Here is an 18,519-nt window from a genome sequence, read left to right as displayed (position 1 = left end):
TTTATTATAAATCTGTTAATAATGTGTTTATACCCTTCACCATGAGTGGCAAGGCTATATATATTTAAGTTTGTCATCCCCTTAGTAATTTCTACATTTTTCATATGCGACCCCACAAATATATATATTCTGGATCGTTATAGATAGCTGAGTTGTTATAGCCTTATCCTTCAGTCCGTCTGTATGTTGAAATCTACTTTCCGCAACTGACATATATGATTGATACATCAATATATCCGCTATAGACCCGGTTCGGTTGTTATTTAAAATCCATTAAATCGGCCCACAAATGGCTGAGATATAAGAAAAAAAATCAGGACAACCTCGATTTTTGAACTATTTTTAATCTATGTATATCTGGATTACTAAGTCATTATTATAGACATATTGGTATCTAATGATAGATATTTCAATGTCCTTTGCAACAACGTATATAACGCAATAGTAAGTCGGACCTACAATGGGTCAAAATCGGGAAAAAATATTTTTAAATTTTCTTCACAAATAAATTTTAAAAAAATTATAAATACAAATGAAATTTTGAAAAAAAAAATTTTTAGCATACAATTTTTAGCTAAAAATTAAGAAAAAAAAATTTTATAAAATTTTGAAATGAAAATTTTAAAATTCTTTTTTTAAATTTTGAAAAAAAAAAATTATTTTGTTTACCTAAAAATATTTAACATTTTTATTTTAAAGTACAATTTGTTAAAGGGTATATAAGATTCGGCGCAGCCGAATATAGCTCTTATTTATTTCCACTAATAAAGTTACTAATGACAAACTATTTAAGGATTCCATTATAGCATTCAACTTTTTCATTAGATTTAAAGCCTGGTGCTAAATTACCGCATTCGTGATCGATTTAAAAATGCGAGATTTTTTAAAATTTTTAGCTTTTATTTTAAATCATTTAGTGACCGTTCTGCATTGATCGAAGCAAATAGTAGTCGGGTGGGGAATGAACTGGACTATAAAGCTGATCAAGCAAAACTTCTCAACATCTTTCAAGATTTCTCGGCTTCAATTCGTATGGTACCCCAATTTTCCTGCTTTTGGATGAATCCTGCTGCTCGAAAACGTTTCACAATTACTGCTTGAACACCTACCAATGATTTTGCAAGCTCTTGTTGAGTTTGACAACAATCTTTATGGATTGAAATTTGAATCGAAAAGAAAATGGGTACGTTCGTAAATGCATCACTGTAGCATAATACAAAAAAAGCATAAAAATCTGAAAATAAATGAAAAAAAATATTCGATTTTGTCGAATAATTCGAGACAAAAAATCCGGTTTGTCGAATAACTCGAAACCCGAACTTTTGTAAAAAAAAACCCGAACTTTTGAAAAAAAAACCGGGTTGACACTCTACTAATGGTGCAGCTATTGAAACGATATAAGCATCGTGTTTAGGTGTTGAATTTTATTCTTTTTCGAAGAAAGTAATGACAAACTATTTAAGGATTCCATTATAGCATTCAACTTTTTCATTAGATTTAAAGCCTGGTGCTAAATTACCGCATTCGTAATCGATTTAAAAATGCGAGATTTTTTCAAATTTTTAGCTTTTATTTTAAAACATTTAGTGAGCGTTCTGCATTGATCGAAGCAAATAGTAGTCGGGTGGGGAATGAACTGGACTATAAAGCTGATCAGCAAAACTTCTCAACATCTTTCAAGATTTCTCGGCTTCAATTCGTATGGTACCCAATTTTCCTGCTTTTGGATGAATCCTGCTGCTCGCAAACGTTTCACAATTACAGCTTGAACACCTACCAATGATTTTGCAAACTCTTGTTGAGTTTGACAACAATCTTTATGGAGTAATGCCTCCAAATCTTGATCTTCAAAAATTGTGAAATTTGAATCGAAAAGAAAATGGGTACGTTCGTAAATGCATCACTGTAGCATAATACAAGTATACTATTCGAAAAAGCATAAAAATCTGAAAATAAATGAAAAAAAATGTTCGATTTTGTCGAATAATTCGAGACAAAAAATCCGGTTTGTCGAATAACTCGAAACCCGAACTTTTGTAAAATCCAGTTTAAAAATACCGGAAAATTGGAAAAAAAAACCGGGTTGACACTCTACTAATGGTGCATATGTGAAAATGTTACTTTCTTTTTCGAAGAAAGTAACATTTTCACATATTTAAAAGAATATTATAATTACCATCTTCATATTCACCAAAAAATAAAATCGATCGTATAATTTTTTTTTTAATTAAAAGTTTATTCAAAAATAAAAATTTGTTGCTATACATTTTTAAAGAGAAATAGCTAAATATTAATATTATATAGTATATATACATATTTATGTATTTTAATTGATAAAAAAAAAGTAACACAAATAAATTTTTTTTTAATAAAAAATTTATTCGAAAATAAAACCCTCGTTAAGTAAATAAGTATGTGTAAATATTAAAAAAAAATGTTTGAACTATACACAGAAAAAAACTGAAATCTGAATTCAATTACGAAAACCTTATTTTCAATTACTTTTTTTTATTAAAGTTCAACCAATGACGAAATTTTGTTGAAGCCAAACTAAATCATGATGAATAACTACCACATTTTCAGAAAAACTTTAAATTTTTTTGTATAAATAGAAATTTTCGTTTCGAAAAGGTTATATGTACATAAGTCCACAAATTTTAATTCGAAATATCTGTATGATAACTTTTTTTTATGAACAAATTAATTACTGTTTCAATCGAATTTCTAAAAAAACATAATCATAGTAGTAAAATATCAAATTAAATGAAACGTTAAAAAGAAATGTTATCTGTAAGAGAACAACTACTCCTTTTAATACATTAGCTGTATAATTTTAAAAAAATACCATTCCCTTCTCTCTATGACTATGATTATTGTTGGTTTTGTAATGATGGGCAAATATAAATTCATTATACATATTAATTAATTTAAAAACCGTTTTATGTATACATTCTTCATTCATTCTACATTCTTCATTTATTCTATTCTTTCTTTTGTCTTATTAACAAGACCTATTGAAGAAAAAATTTAAAAATATTAAATGTGAATATGATTTATGAGTAAAAAAAGTAATTGTTACAATTATAATCGTATTTGAAAACAGTTTTAACTTAAATAAACATTTTCAGAATCGTTAAATTGAAAATGTTTAAGAAATCATTTTTTCTGTGCAGATATGTTTTTTGTATAAGTTTTAACAATTTATAATAGTAAAATGAAATAACTTTTGTATATATAGTTAGATATATTATAATATATATAATAATAATAAATTAAACGATGTTTTTTTATTGATAAAATAACATAAAAATAAAAAAAAAGATGAAAAATAAGTGTATAAGAATAATAATAATAAAATATGTAATTTAAAAAAAATAAAAAATATATATAGATATATATATTTTTGTTGTACGTACAATTTCCAGGTTGTTTTTTTGTTTTTTTTTGCATTCTAGTATATTATAAATTTGATGAAGAATCAACAGCCGATTCTGACACCATGGTAGCCTGTTCTCCCTTTGTCCTGCAGCGAAATTGCATAAGCAGTGATATCAGTTCCAAGATGTGTTCATCGGCAAAATTACTTTGGGTGACAAGATTTTTAATAAAATCAAAACGTTCTGTTTCATTTTTGCTGTGTTTCAATATGTCCGGTATCTGTTGCAACAGATTGTTGCGACAGCCGGCGTTAATTTTTGATTTGGCACATATATAATCGATGACGGAGTTTAAATTTAAGCGATCGCACACCACCGAGGAGAGATTCTCCTGGACGGCATGATCTAAGAAATCTTTTGAGTGATTCTCCGATAGTGTTTCCAGCACATTGGTTTTTATTTTAGTATTTGTCTCCATGGCATTCGACAAGAACTTGGCCACAACATGCGATGATTTCAATTGCGGTGTGTTTTCGTTAGCAAAGTATTTTTCAAGTATTGTATCGAGTGAACACTGTTCCAATACCATCTTGGTGGCAGTTTCAATGTCTAAGACTGGTGGCTCAGGATGTTTGCATACGTGTATGGATGTTGAGGGTGGTGCATCTGCTGCGATTTGTGTGGCTGCTTCATCATTCTGGGTCATGGTTACGGCTTGTGGTGTTGTGGGAGCATCTGATGTGTTGCGACTGTCGTTCCATTTTAAAGAGGTTATGCTATCGTCCATAACTGTGGTGTCTGTCGTTTTGTTGGCCACTGCAGTAGAGCACGATGTTGATGATGATGATGCTGAAGTTGTACTTGTGGTGGTAGCGCTGTTGCTAGTATATGCATTGGCAGCTTTTGGATTTATGACATTATTATTATCATTATTTGAATCTGTGGGATTGTTATATTTTTCAATTTCAATAAGACTATCCAACTTACTTCTTCTCCTTAAAGCATGTTTCGCTTCAGAAACTTTGTCCATTATTAGACATCTGTAAAATAAAATGGCAGTGTAAATAAAATTTGGTTTCCAGTTCAACTTAGTTAAAGAGGATAATTTTACCTTTTCGGCTTTGTTTTGGTTTCGTCTATATCTCTTAAATATTCCTTAGTTATCGATACTGGAGGATCATGAAAACTAACACGTTTACGCTTAAATGCCGGCGAATCAAAGGATAAATCTTCAATGCTGTCGTGTCTCAGTTTGCGTTTCAGTATACTCGCCGATGGGCTGGCTGTGGGTGAGGGTAAACGTTTTGAGAATACCAAAAATTCTTTCGGTTGTACTGGTGTAGAGGTGTGATCGGTGCCAGTTAATTCCATTAACTCTACAGCTGGATTGCGTTGATGCGAAGGCGTCGACGATGGTCCAGGCGAGTAGGCCGCTGTGGTAGCAGACATATCTACCTTTTTGTTACGTATCATATTTATTAGTTGTGCTCCTCTGCCAGTCAAATGAGACGAGGGTTTTGGTCTCAATGTAGGACTGCTGCTGTTATTTGTTAGTTTCCGATCCGGAGGTGAAGACTGGAAATTATTGAATAAATATTTGAATATGTATTTTTTGGAGGAAACGCAAATGTTTTTAGTCGTGCAGTTTATAAAATCTGACTAAAAGTTCTAAAGTTATTTAGACATGGGATGAAAACGATCGTTTTCAAAACTGAAATCAATCTCAAAAACGATTTCGATTGATTTCATATAACATTTTTGTTTCATTCCATATCATTTTTATGGCAAAAAACAACAAAATAAGCAACTCTCCATTTGTTTACTTTAATTAATGTGAAAATTTAATTTTGATAAATTAATTTCCTTTGAAATAAATTCGAATTTGAAACAAATTTTGCATGCACCTATTTAAACAAGTAAGAGGGCTATATTCGGTTGTGCCGAATCTTATATACCCTTTACCAAATTGTACTTTAAATTAAAAATTCTTAATATTTTTAGGTAAATATACCTTAAATAATTGTTTAGAAATTAAATTTTTACATTATCTTTCATTAAATGTTCGATTTTAAACGTAAAATGTTGCAGAATTTTTAAACCGTCATACATACAGAAACAGTTACTGCAAGTACTTTTACCAGTTTTTGAAAATTTTACATTTATTTGAAAGGCATAATTATGTTCACTTACCAATGGTGTAAATTTAGGTATAGTCTTTTTGGGCGATACCTCTTTAGCTTGTATTATTTCGGAGATAGTATTATTCTTGCTATTGAGATCAATTAAATCGGTCGACAAAATATCGACAGATGGTGCAGTGGTAGTTGTGGTGGTGGTGGCGACTGTGGACTTCTTACAAGTTTCATCCTTATCATCATCTATTACAATAACTTGGTCTGCTGTCATTTTGTCTTCAACTGTTAATTGAAGAGAAGCTGTAGCCAAAGCCGCAGTCACCGAATTTGTAGATGTCTGTGGTAGCATGGGATCCGACATAGTGTTTACTTCAGTTTCCTGCTGCTGTAAAATATTTTCTTTATCTGTAATTAAGCATGGGGTGTCTTGATCCTCGAACAGATCCTCACTAATGGGTAAGATTTTACTAGATGTTTGTGTGGGTACTATAAAAAGGAAATATATACATATGAACAATTTGGCAATAAAACAAATGAATAATTTTTAACAGTGTATAAACAATACATGTGTTTTGTTTGTGGTTATTCGTATAAGCGATTAATTAATGCAACCAACATACATATCTTATCTTTAATTTTAATGTATATATACTATTTTTGTAAATTGTAAAATGTCAACCAAAACTTACTTGATGATAAGCTTTCTGTTGTTGTTGCTTGATGTGGTTTTTCAGTGGCAGTAGTAGTATTTTTTGATTTTTCTTCTGGTATGTCATCGATTTTCTTATTCTCGTTTTTATTGCGTAAACCGGAACGACGAGTTTGCTAAAAGATATATTTAATTAATTATTGTTAAATTTATATATAAAATAATGAAAAAAACATACCCTTTTGATAACACTGTCTTCGGGATTTAATATTTTCTCTTTTGGCTCGTCATCTGTAGTGGATGAACTACGCTTAGAATTGCGAGTACTACGTACAGTGTCGGAGGGCTCGCTTTTCTTAACCTCTTCCAATTCTTTTTCTTTTTTGAAAGGTGTTTGTATTCTTGATTGATTTCTCAAATGTTTCTTGGTGGTAGGTGTGCTCATAACTTTGTCAGCTTCCTTTTCTATTTTTTCTACGATGGCCACAGGTTCAGAGTCTTCAATTACTTCTTCTTGTTCACCACCTCCCAATACAATTTCAGATTTATCTTTTTGGGCTATTACAATTTTCTTAGGTGTCCAGGGTTTGAGCGAGGAAGCGTCTTGTGATTGACTCATATCGTTGTAGAGAGCTGGTATATCGGCTTTTTCGGACATTTTTTCTTTTTGTCGTTCCGTCAGTTTGTCAGGATTCATGCTCCAAACTGAAGGTATAACAACAAATACCTCATTGTTGGTTTTTAAAAGTTCCTTGATTTGTTGCGACATTTCCTTGTTGGGGTTAGAGCGTAACTTCTCCATAACATTGCGCTTCCATTCATCCAGAAATTTACTTTCAACCGGACATGTGGAACCTTTGGCATTTAACTGCACTACTGCCACAATAATCGGTTTGATAGCATCAAAGTTTTGTTTAATTTCAGTATTTTTGAAACCTACCAATGCATTTCGTAGGGTATTGAGACAGGCTTCGAAGGGCTTTTTCGGTAATTGTCGTTTTAAAATTTCCTGCATTAGTTCAAAGAATTCCAGATGCTGTTTATTATCTTTGTCGCATTCTAATTTTAATACGGCCGCTACATAAGCATCGAACAATTCCCCAAATGCTGATTCCTCGTGACGGGCATTCAGAAGTTCTTTTAGTATTTTATAAACATTGCTCAAAAACGTGCGTCTGTCAGGCGAGTTTTGTCCAGCGTTTAATAATTGACGCCATAAAGAACAAAATGACTGATCGAAAGTGATGTTTGATCGGCGACCCGCAAATCCAACACACAACTGTACCGGCCACAATATCCATTTATCCATTAATGTCGCATTATCCTTTACTCTTACATCCAACGCATTTTCTCTTAAGTGACCCAACAAACCTTGTGTTACCTTGCGCCATATTATCAATTTTGTTTCAAAAGCTTCGTAATCTTCATCGTCTTTAAGCACAATAATTTTGTCCAACATTGTGGTCAGCATACGCCACTTGTTGCGACTTGTTTCCTGTACGTCCAACGAGAAGACCTGGTCGACACAGCGTTGCAGAATAGCTGGTGGTACTATTGATCGAGCATTTGTGAATAGATTAGCAAATACTTCCAACAGCATAGGAAACATTTCCACATTCTCCGATGATTTTTTCAATGTTATACCCTCCGAAGCTAAAGTATTCATGGCTATGATGACCACACGTGGGTTTTTTGTTAGCATTTTTGTTAGAGATGAACAAATGCTAATGGTTAATGGTATAATGTCCTTGCGGAAGGTCATATGTAATATTTGTATTAAAAGAGTTTGAAAAAGATGCTGTTCACCAACTTCTGACTCGGATGACTCAGTGCCCTATGAGAGAAAGTGAAAAATTAGTGAAAGTAAGCTACATTTTATCATATAGATCTACGATGATAATTTTTGCATAAACATACCATTAGACGCATTGCTTCCATAGCCCCATTTACCAAAGCTTGCCAATGCTTTTCCAAAACCGACATTTCCAATAGTGGCGAAGGCACGCTTAATGCCTCCAATTTATGATCTCTCAGACAACGATCCAAATATTCATTCCGCTCGCTCGATAACAGTTTTATCAAACAGGGTATGGCCAAGACCCTGACCACTTCATACTGTTGCACGGCACAGACAACAGTTTTCGTTGACGTAGTACCACCAAAGCAAAACACTAAGAATGGCTCGACGACTGCTTCAAAATATTGTCCCAATTTGTCCCCAAAACACGTCAATAAGTACCACCATACTCTTAATTTGACTTCAGCAGCATGAGCTGACTTGGATTGCGAACTCTTCAGAGGAATACAAATCAGTTTCAAACGTTTGGGCGACGACAACTCATCATATTTTGAAAAAATTTCAATTAAAAGACGCCAGCATAAGAACGATTCAGCCCTTATAGTGTTGTCAGTACTGCGAAAACCCAATTCCACTATGGACAAAAACGAATTGATGGTACTGGCGCCCTTCAACAGCTCCCTATCCAATATCCGTATCATATAGCCCCACACTCGGTGCCAATGTCGATTACGCTCTTCTCTCAACTTGTGTATTTTGGGAGCATGCTGTGTGGACATTGCCGTCTTAAATGCAGTCCACTGTTTGCTGCTATGTATGGTCATGACATCCATTGAGGCCAAGCCCTGTTCAAAGGCCTCCACAGCCTTTGTCTGTATGGCACGGTCTGTATCGAACATCAATGGTAAAATGTCCGACAGCCAGAACTCTATCATTTCGTCACTTACAATCTTACTGCCCACTAAACCTGTTGTCTTACAGGTGCTTGTCAATAAATCCAACATCTAAATTGAACAAATACAAAAATAAGTAGGAAAAAACCAAATAATTAATAATAGCAGCACCACTTTTGAGAAATTTTTTATGCAACCTAGATACAAAAAAAGTGGAACTCGTAGAAGAAAAAAATATATAGAAAATTGTCTACGTACACTGCAGTACAAATGGCGTTGGTTATTCTTGAGGATTTCTTTCGAAGAGCAGTAGACTCCGTAATATGCTTGACTTAACTCTGATTCCATTTTGTTATTTCTGTCTTTTTTTGTGTAATTTTGTACTTTAAGGTGTTTTTATTGTAATCAATTTAATAATATTTCACTTTTCAATAACAATTGTGTTCTCCTCTACTACGTTCTTCTTTCTTTTTTCACACAGCGAATGGCTTCGAGCGCGCCAATTTACTAAAAAATATCGCAAATAGTGTTGCCAGTGGGTTGTTTGGTCGACTCTTTCCCGCCTATTTGAGTTCCAAAACATATGATTGTTTTGCATCAGTGATGCAAATGTCATTTGCTCGAACAGTGTTGGAACAAGTTGCTATGTACCGATAATTACCCTTTTTACATTTTGATAACGCCAAATCATATTTTTTGCTTTATTAAATTAAAAAATGTTCTAAAAAATTGTTTCCATGAGCAATTTTTATAACGAATACGAAAAATAACGAAACTTTATTTCCAAATTAGTTTTTATGTTCGACACTTATACATGTAATTTATTGTTGTAATTTTTTATTTTTATGAATATTTTTATTTATTTTTTGATTTTTCTGTTTAATTTATCTTTTACAACAGCATTATATTTGTTCTGTTTGTTTCTGTTGTTTTTGTACAGTTAAAACTCAATTTTAAAAGAAAGAAAAAAAAAGCGACCCCACAAAGTATATATGTATATTCTGGATCGTTATAGATAGCAGAGTCGATATAGCCATGTCCGGCTGTATGTTGAAATTAATTTTCCGCCCCCAAATAACTTACAAACATGATTGATACATCAATATATCATCATGAAAATCGGCCCACAAATTTGCTGAGATATAAGGAAGAAACCTCGCATCCATTAACTTTAAAGCATTTCATCTGCATCAAAAAATGCAGTCAATTTTCAATGATAATTTCAAAATTTTCAATCTCCTTATTTTATTTGAAAACAACAAATATGAACCAAATCATACTTTTAAAGAAATTGTTATGAATTGAAATCAAATCATAATATTTATGTTGAAACTTTTTTCTGTGATGACGGAAAATTTTAATAATAAAAATTTCAATGTTCAATTCATACAGTTTATGTAGAAATTCATTAAAGATATGACATTTTTAACTGCGTATTGAAAATTAAAATGTTTGATTTTATTTTTTTTTGCAAGAATTCGGCAAAAACGAGAAATATTTAAATTTTTGTAAAAGCTTCAGGTAATATTATACGTTATTTACAAAGCTTTGCAGAAACAATTAAGTAAATATAAATGTTTGTTAATAAGTTATGATCATACCCAAATTATATTGAATAAAATTTTACAATAAAAAACATTGAAACGATTGTTTATTATTAAAAAAAGTATAGTTACTCGGTTAGATTATCGCTAAAAAAAACTGAGCTACGCAAATATATGAAAAATTAATTTTGAAAAAAAACTCATATTCAATTAGTTCATGCTTATTCAAAAAAGTGAACACATTTTTTGTGGTGATCATATCTGCTGTTCAAATGAACAATTGAACCAACAAGGTAGTGACTGTGTTACAAAATCTTTACAATTAGAAAAACATTAGGACTTTTTGTTTATTCTGAGATACACGAAAACAAAATGAATGTTGTTGCTTTTGAAATTGTAAACAACTTAGTTCCTAAACGACACAACTCTATTGTAAATATTATCGCTTTCAATCTTAACATTGAACTCAACACCGTCATGCAGGCATGATAGAACGACCTGCAAGAAATATCAACTCTGTTCGAATGCAAATGAAGTACTAAAAATTAGATTTTCTGGCAACACCATATTTTAAACCGAATTGAAAGAACACCCTGTGCACGCACTTTTAGAACACGGTTATGAAAGTTCATTGTGTAGCATCATTGTTATTCCTCTGCCTTCGATATAAAAAAAATTCATCTTCGTTCTGATTGAGAAATGAGTAATTTTGTTTTATAACATTCGAGTTCTTTTTTTGCTTTTAATGTGGATATATGAAATGAAGTTTGCCAAAACCACACAATTAATCAAAGTTTAATAATATGAAAATCGAAATAAAAGTGAAAAAAGTTTATAGAAATTAAGGAAAATAAAGAAAAATCGAAAAGAAACAGAGAAGTAAACCTATGCATGACTGCAGTGAATTCCAAGTAAAAAAAAGTGTGGCAGCGGCTGTGAGGAAACGTAGAAGAAATCTAAATTGTTGTGGCGGCGGTGTGTGTGACGTGTAAATCCAAGTGTTTGCCAAGGTTTGCATTACAACTGATGATAAATATAAATGAAATTTACAAATATATGTATGTAGCTTTAGCTCCAAGCTGAAAGCTTCTAATTTAAAGTGAACATAATAATGCTATAAACTACAACAAAAGAAGTTATTGTATAATTTGTGTTTTTTTTTTTTATTATTTTTTTTGGTGTTAGTTAATTTAATTTTATTATTATAATGACCAACTAAAGACTGATTTACTACTGTTTATGTGTGAGTTTGTGTTTGTGTGTTTTTTTGGGGACGTATAACGCCTAAAACAAGAAACAAAAAAAAAAATATTTATTAATTGCCTTGAACAACTGATAAAACAATACGAAAAACTAAAAGCCTGTGTTCTCAAAACATAAAAGCAATGGAATGCCGGAAAAGGTTTTTCTGATAGCAAATGTTAATGACTGTGTTCAACCGAAGCGTCCGATTTGATATTTTTAAAACAACGCGTTTTGTACATTTTGAATATTTTAATTTATTTGTTTTTGCTGTCATTCTTCTGGCTAGTGCTGAATTTATTATTTGTATGAAAAACAAATAAAAAAAAACGATGAAAAATAAAACTGTCATTGATGACGGTTGTGTGTGATGATCACGCCCCAAGTTTTGTGTGTTTATTTATTCATTCAATCATTCATCATTCATACTCTCTCTCATTCTCTTCTATGTCTTCTATATTCTTCGTTTCCTATTACTACTTTATGCTCATTTTATGTTGTTTTATAGTTTTTTGTTTTTGTTTAACTAGACATACAAAATAACAACAACGACAGCGACGACAGAAACAGCAACAACAACAACAACAGCAAAATGTTGTAATGTTTACGGTTGGTTAACAACAAATCCAGTTTATGTTCACTTTGTTGTATGTACCAGTATTATTTGATTCAATAAAAATTGGAGATGATTTGTTGAAAGTGAGTGAATGTAAACATGTTGAGAATAGTAATTTTTATTAAAACTTTTTAAAGATAATTCAATGACCTACAAAAAACATCATGTCGGAATCATTGCTTTGCACTTGAAATACATAATTTAATGTAAACTATTGATTTTATTTACATATTTATTTTTTTATTTTTTGACAAAATGCCCAGTTTAACACCCCCAATTAGAAAATCGATGTCAACGATTTCAATTCAACAAAATGCTATAATTGTTTTATCATCGTTTTCTTATATTTATATATGGGCATTTCCACAGAAAGGTCACCGTGATCGAAAATAAAAATGATTTTTTAATTTTAATGAAAATAAATTAGTATTTATAATATCATGTTTCCACTAATCTTATAAAATATTATTACAAACAAAAAAATTAAAAAATTTTCATTTGATTTGTCAATGTCGCGTTACGGTACCTAAATCATCGTTTGCTATAAGTACTCCACAATTATTGTAATAAGTTTGGAAGTTGTGTGCATTATGTGCACTTTCACTCGGATACCATTAGGCCCATTGTGATTACCTTCAAGAGTCCGGTAAATAGAAAAAGTACCTATGCCTTTCCCGAAAAAGGGGGGACATGAAGAAAGAAAGAAGAAGAACAATTGTGTCTTAGAGATAGCAAAAAGAGAAACAAAAAATAAAAGAAAAATCAAAATCTTCATAAAGATGAAAAAGTAGATATGGATTTGAATTCACTGTAGAATATCCTTTAAATAGCCAACCTATTCCACTGATAAAACCTAGTATGTCACACATTTTACAGCCAGCAACATTCCTCAGTTCATCTAGAAATCTGTGACTCTGTACTCTCGGGCAGTTGCATATAATGTGCTCTACTCTATAACTATATCCCCACACAGCCTACAAAAATCCATTGCATTTACCTATTAAGGCTCCGATTAAGCAGTGACCGGTTATCACTCTTATCAGAATTCTGAGCCTATACCTATGCAAGCCAATTAGTGTTTTTGTTGCCTTTGCATCCAGTTTTGGACGAAAGGCCTTGGACACTTGGAAATAACTCCTACTAATCCAGGATTGGTTGGAGGAGGAGTAGTGACAAATCTGGTATAGATCAGAGCCATGTCTGGTCTGTTCATCTGCTATTATTCTAACAAAGTGGCTAAAAATTTAAATTCAAATCAAAATTTAAAGGTTTTCTTTAGCATGTAATAAACACACTAAACATTGTATTTTAATATTCGAATTGTGTCTCATTCGCGATCGTAAATCTATCTGTCATAAATCAAGATCATGACAGCTAGCTATCTTAATTATAAGTATAAACAATTTTGGTCTGATCTGTCTTAGTTTAGGAGTTACATGACTTTATAAAATATAAATATTATAAATACGAAGTTTTTTTGTTGTTTATTATAGTTGAGTTGAATTTACTTGACATGACGGAAAAAATGTCTGGTTTCCAATGTCGCGTGACAAATCATACTAAAGGTTGTAATATACATACAAAACCAATGCAAACATTTCAACAAGACAACTCTCAATTGATAGCTACATTATTTCATTTTTAATTAAAAATTATTTCACTAATTCCAATTCGAGACAACCGTGTTTATTGATGATACATGGGAAACAAGCTATCGAATAATTTAAATTAGAAAATAAAATTTATCAGAATTATTTACTTCGGAGACGTACGAATGTTGCGTTCGAATCGGGACATTTGGAAATGCCCATATGTGTTTTCAATCATTTATTGTAAAAAAATTTATTGTCACAACCAAACTTTAGAACTATTTTTGGCATATTTTGAAATTCGCAGGAGCCAATATAGGAACACCTTATTAAGAACATACTATCTAATATTCTGTAGTAAGACGCTAATTTGTTTGGACTATAACTTTTTATTGCACAATAAGTAAATCAAAATGTTTGTGTATATTAAACTTTATTTTAAACATTCAATATCGCTAGATTTTTTTTATTTTATATGTATAATTTTTTGTACAACACCTAATTTGTTCTATTCTAGTTTTAACCTGAACTCCATTGATGCATTGTCGTTGTCGAAATGGGGAAACTACTTTCAAAAATTTTTGGTAACAAAGAAATGCGCATTTTAATGTTGGGACTGGATGCTGCAGGCAAAACAAGTAAGATACATTTACAATTTCTTACTTTCTTTATATTAAACATCCGTTTCTGTTCTCTTCTATCTCTCTACTTGATATCAACACATTAGCAATTTTATACAAATTAAAATTAGGTCAATCTGTAACAACAATACCCACTGTGGGCTTCAATGTAGAAACAGTCACCTATAAAAATGTCAAATTCAATGTCTGGGATGTTGGCGGACAAGATAAGATAAGGCCGCTGTGGCGGCATTATTACACCGGTAAATATTTTCATTGATTTTGTTAATTCATTAAATATTATTACATTGACACTTTTACACTTTTCTTATCAAGATCATCATCATACATACATATTTAATTTAAAGTGTTTCTATTGTAAACTCTTTTCCTGTTTATTTTTTATTTACTGTATTTTATTTAATCGTTTGTAGGTACACAGGGTCTAATATTCGTAGTTGATTGTGCAGATCGGGATCGCATAGACGAGGCTCGAACAGAATTACATCGAATTATAAATGATAGAGAAATGAGAGATGCCATTATATTAATATTTGCTAATAAACAAGATTTAGCGGATGGTGAGTTTTACATTTTTATTAACTTATTGTGTTTTAATATAACAAAAAAATAAATGTGCTAAAATGAAAAAAAAAAAATTCTTGATAATGAGGGTAAACGTGACAAATCCACATTTGGATTTTAATTAAAATCGATAGAATAAGTAAAAATACACTGTTTAGGTATTTGTTTTATAAAACTATTGTTTTTGTTGAAATATTCTGTGAAATTTTACCAATATTTGATTTTAAATCATAATAATTTGCGATTAAACATTTAAATTTAACGTAATTTGAGAATACTAGCTTTATCAACAATTAGGGAAATTTATTTTCAATTTGTGAAAGTCATTTTCATAACATATTCATAAATCTCGAATGTATTTTACATGTTAATTGCAATTAAGTATAAAACATAAATGAATTACATAATATCAAAAAAGAAAATTTCTAAACAAGCGAACTTAAATTTAAAAATTAGAACTTTACACTTTGATTTAAAGTCATGTTTTTTTTTGTTTTTCTTTTAAAACCCCTACGAAAATCCCCTTGTATTTATACGATGCCTTTTTTTGTCAACCATGTTTGCCTTTTTTGGCATCTAATCCTATCAACAACCAATCAGAACTCAAAGCAGAATATCAAAAAAGTCTTGAAAAGCAGAAAACTTGCCTTTTGTATAGACGTCTCAATTTGTTTGTACAAAAAATAAAACATGATTTTTAGTCATGACTTAAAGTTATAATGTTAATGCCCCCTTATATTCAAAAATTTTGACAACTGTTAAAATAATCTCTAATTCATTATGATTCTTAAAAAAATTCATGAACATTTAAAATTTTTTTTTTCAAAATTTTTAATTTCGAAATTGGAAAATGTAAGAAATTGTCCTGAAATTAAACTGAAATTATTTGTTTAAGAATCCTCATAATTTAAAGATTATTTAAACAGCTTTCAAAAATGTTCGAAGGTAAATTGGAATGACATTTAATTTTCATAAGTTCGAATAAAATTTAATTTTCATCATGAGTTTATTTTAACAGCTTTAAACATTTTTCGAACACAAATTTGAATTTAATTTTGATAACATTCATTATTCTTGAATTTATTATACCTGTGAATTGCAATTAAGTGTGGAACATAAATGAATTAATATCAAAAAAGAAAATTTCAAAACAAGCGAACTAAAATTCGAAAATTAGAACTTAGGTTCGAAAATTTTTGAAAACTGTTAAAATAATCACTAGTTCATGAGGATTCTTAAAAAAAAATTCATTAACATTTTAATTTTTTTTTTTTTGGAACATACATATGTTCGAATTTTCGATTAATATTTAATTTTCATAAGTTCGAATAATATTTGATTTTCGTCATGTTTATGAAGAACTATAGTTTATTTTATCAGCTTTAAACATTTTTCGAATATAAGTTTGAATTTATTTTGATAACATTGCAATTCCAATTTTTTTTTTTAAATTAATTCTTCATTTACATATTAAACCCTATTAGAGCTTAAACGTTTGAAATATTTAAAAATTTTGATCTAAACAAACTTACTTAAATTAGAAACTCAGACATCATCTGTATAGGCTTGTATTAAGTTTGAGAATCATGTTTGATATCAAATGTTAAATCTATAATTTCTCCTGTTGCCGTTAGATATCTCAGTGGGTCATTAAGATTAGACCTATAGATAGTTACTTCACCAAAGTTGGTCAATATGTAGTTGCCGAGGAATTTGTACCTCTTGAAACTCAGAGCTGAGCATTCGCAGAGAAGGTGGAAAATAGTTTCCTCTTTTTCCCTATCCTTACAGCTATGACTTGCTTGCCTAGCATCCAGTGCCCCGTTAATACTGTCAGCAACATTGATATATCCCTTCTATTAGGGTTTATTAGTTGCATAGTTCGTTTTTTCATTAAAAAGACGGCCACATTAACTTGGCCACCATGTATTTTGTTGTCGGTAAAGTATAATGCAATACAAGATTCTCTTCTCTTTTATAGCTTTAAAATTATGAATATTTATATCAATTTACAGCACAAAAGGAACAATTTTATCTTGTTTTCTTCCGTTATTATTTTTTTTTATAAACAAAGTTTTCTCCTGATTATGATCTAAATGTCTTTCAAGTTCTAAAATTTAAATCTTATGATCAAGTTTTATATATCATAAATTTAAAAATAATATTATTAATAATATTTTATTTATTTATTATTGTTTTTTATTTTAAATTTCAGCAATGAAACCTCATGAGATTCAAGAAAAATTAGGCTTAACTAGAATACGAGATCGCAACTGGTATGTGCAACCTTCCTGTGCAACAACTGGTGATGGCTTATATGAAGGCCTTACGTGGCTTACCTCCAATCATAAGTTATGAGAATAATTTATCTGAAACTCAATAAAAATAACCCCCGAAAAACAACACAACAATATTTATTGTATGCAAATTTTATTTGAATTCAAACAAAAGGAGAAATTCTTGAAAAAAACAAAAATACATCTTAACAAAAACGCAAAAAAGAAAATCAAATCTTTATTATTATAATTATTATTTATCGAAATTCAAATAAATAATTCAACTTAGTGAAAACAAAATAAAATAAAAAATAAATTATAATAATCCAACACGAAAGAAGAAACAAAGGAATTCTAAAAAATACCACAAACATGTTTTTTTAGCATTTAAGATATATTTGTAAAATATTATTAAAAAAACAAAACAAAACAAAATCACTTACTCAAAACAATAGATTTGAAAAAACAAAACAAAACCAACAAGCAAATGTTAAACAACCTCCTTCCCCTCAATTATGTTTAAAGCAAAGGATTTAATAAGGAATAAATCCTAAACAGAAACTAAAAGTATATGCATATATTATTAATATATATATAAATATAGTAAATATTATTAATTATTATTTACCTTTTTATTAATTATTATCTATTATTTTTTTTTGTTTAGATGTAAACTTTAAGTTTTTTTAAATAACGACTTGTTAACGAGTCCTTAAAAAAAGAAAAAAAAAAACAAAAACAAGAAATTAATTTAAATTAATTAATTGATCATATATAAATAATAAAATAAATTAAAATTAGTGAGAAAAACAAACCAACAAACAAATAATGTATGTAATAAAAAAATAAAACAACATAAAACATAAAGAATCAACAAGCATCAAAAAAAATAAAATAAAGAAGAAAACAAACATATTCACATTGATTGAATAAAAACAATTAAAGAAAAAATTATACATTTTGCTAACGATTTTATTAAAAAAGCCTCACTCACTCAATTTTATAATATTTGGGGGAAAAACGTAGCAAGATGCTTCAATTGGGTTAGAATATTCTAGATTTTAACAAAGGATTCTGGAACATGGACAAATCTATTTACATGTTTTTCACCAACGACTCTATTAATTATGTTGAATTTTGTCATATTTCAGCTTGCTTACAATAACGTAAATTACAATATTATAAAACGAGTTGA

At 30.0% G+C, this 18,519-nt stretch overlaps 2 protein-coding genes and 1 long non-coding RNA gene across 4 annotated transcripts in view; 2 read left to right on the top strand and 1 right to left on the bottom strand.

The window, feature by feature from the left end:
- The window catches only part of LOC135959680 (uncharacterized), a 34,206-nt gene extending 30,614 nt beyond the window's left edge, over positions 1 to 3,592 (top strand). Inside the window, exon 3 of the long non-coding RNA XR_010576553.1 lies at positions 3,456 to 3,592. This is a non-coding gene — a long non-coding RNA (uncharacterized LOC135959680). The remainder of the gene's footprint in view (positions 1 to 3,455) is intronic.
- Positions 3,343 to 9,398, bottom strand: Rif1 (Rap1 interacting factor 1). 2 transcript variants are annotated; one of them, XM_065510686.1, is made up of 8 exons: positions 9,111 to 9,398; positions 8,079 to 8,963; positions 6,400 to 7,995; positions 6,202 to 6,337; positions 5,568 to 5,998; positions 4,489 to 4,952; positions 4,365 to 4,417; positions 3,345 to 4,277 (listed from the first exon to the last, which is right to left on the bottom strand). In XM_065510686.1, exons 1-8 carry the CDS (start codon positions 9,198 to 9,200, stop codon positions 3,460 to 3,462), a joined length of 4,473 nt encoding a protein of 1,490 aa, XP_065366758.1. In that variant the 5' UTR covers positions 9,201 to 9,398; the 3' UTR covers positions 3,345 to 3,459. The 2 variants fall into 2 exon arrangements, with proteins under 2 accessions (XP_065366757.1, XP_065366758.1); XM_065510685.1 differs by having other exon boundaries at positions 3,343 to 4,417.
- A 1,625-nt stretch (positions 9,399 to 11,023) lies between these two features.
- Arf51F (ADP-ribosylation factor 6) lies at positions 11,024 to 18,239 on the top strand. Its single transcript, XM_065511628.1, has 5 exons — positions 11,024 to 11,406; positions 14,361 to 14,481; positions 14,571 to 14,726; positions 14,898 to 15,044; positions 17,264 to 18,239. Exons 2-5 carry the CDS (start codon positions 14,400 to 14,402, stop codon positions 17,404 to 17,406), a joined length of 528 nt encoding a protein of 175 aa, XP_065367700.1. The 5' UTR covers positions 11,024 to 11,406; positions 14,361 to 14,399; the 3' UTR covers positions 17,407 to 18,239.
- The last annotated feature ends 280 nt before the right edge of the window (positions 18,240 to 18,519 follow it).

This window comes from Calliphora vicina, chromosome 5 (assembly GCF_958450345.1).
Source record: "Calliphora vicina chromosome 5, idCalVici1.1, whole genome shotgun sequence".
NCBI lineage: Eukaryota > Metazoa > Arthropoda > Insecta > Diptera > Calliphoridae > Calliphora > Calliphora vicina.
The sequence above is the reverse complement of the archived record's forward strand: the minus strand, read 5'-3'. Positions and strand labels throughout refer to the sequence as shown.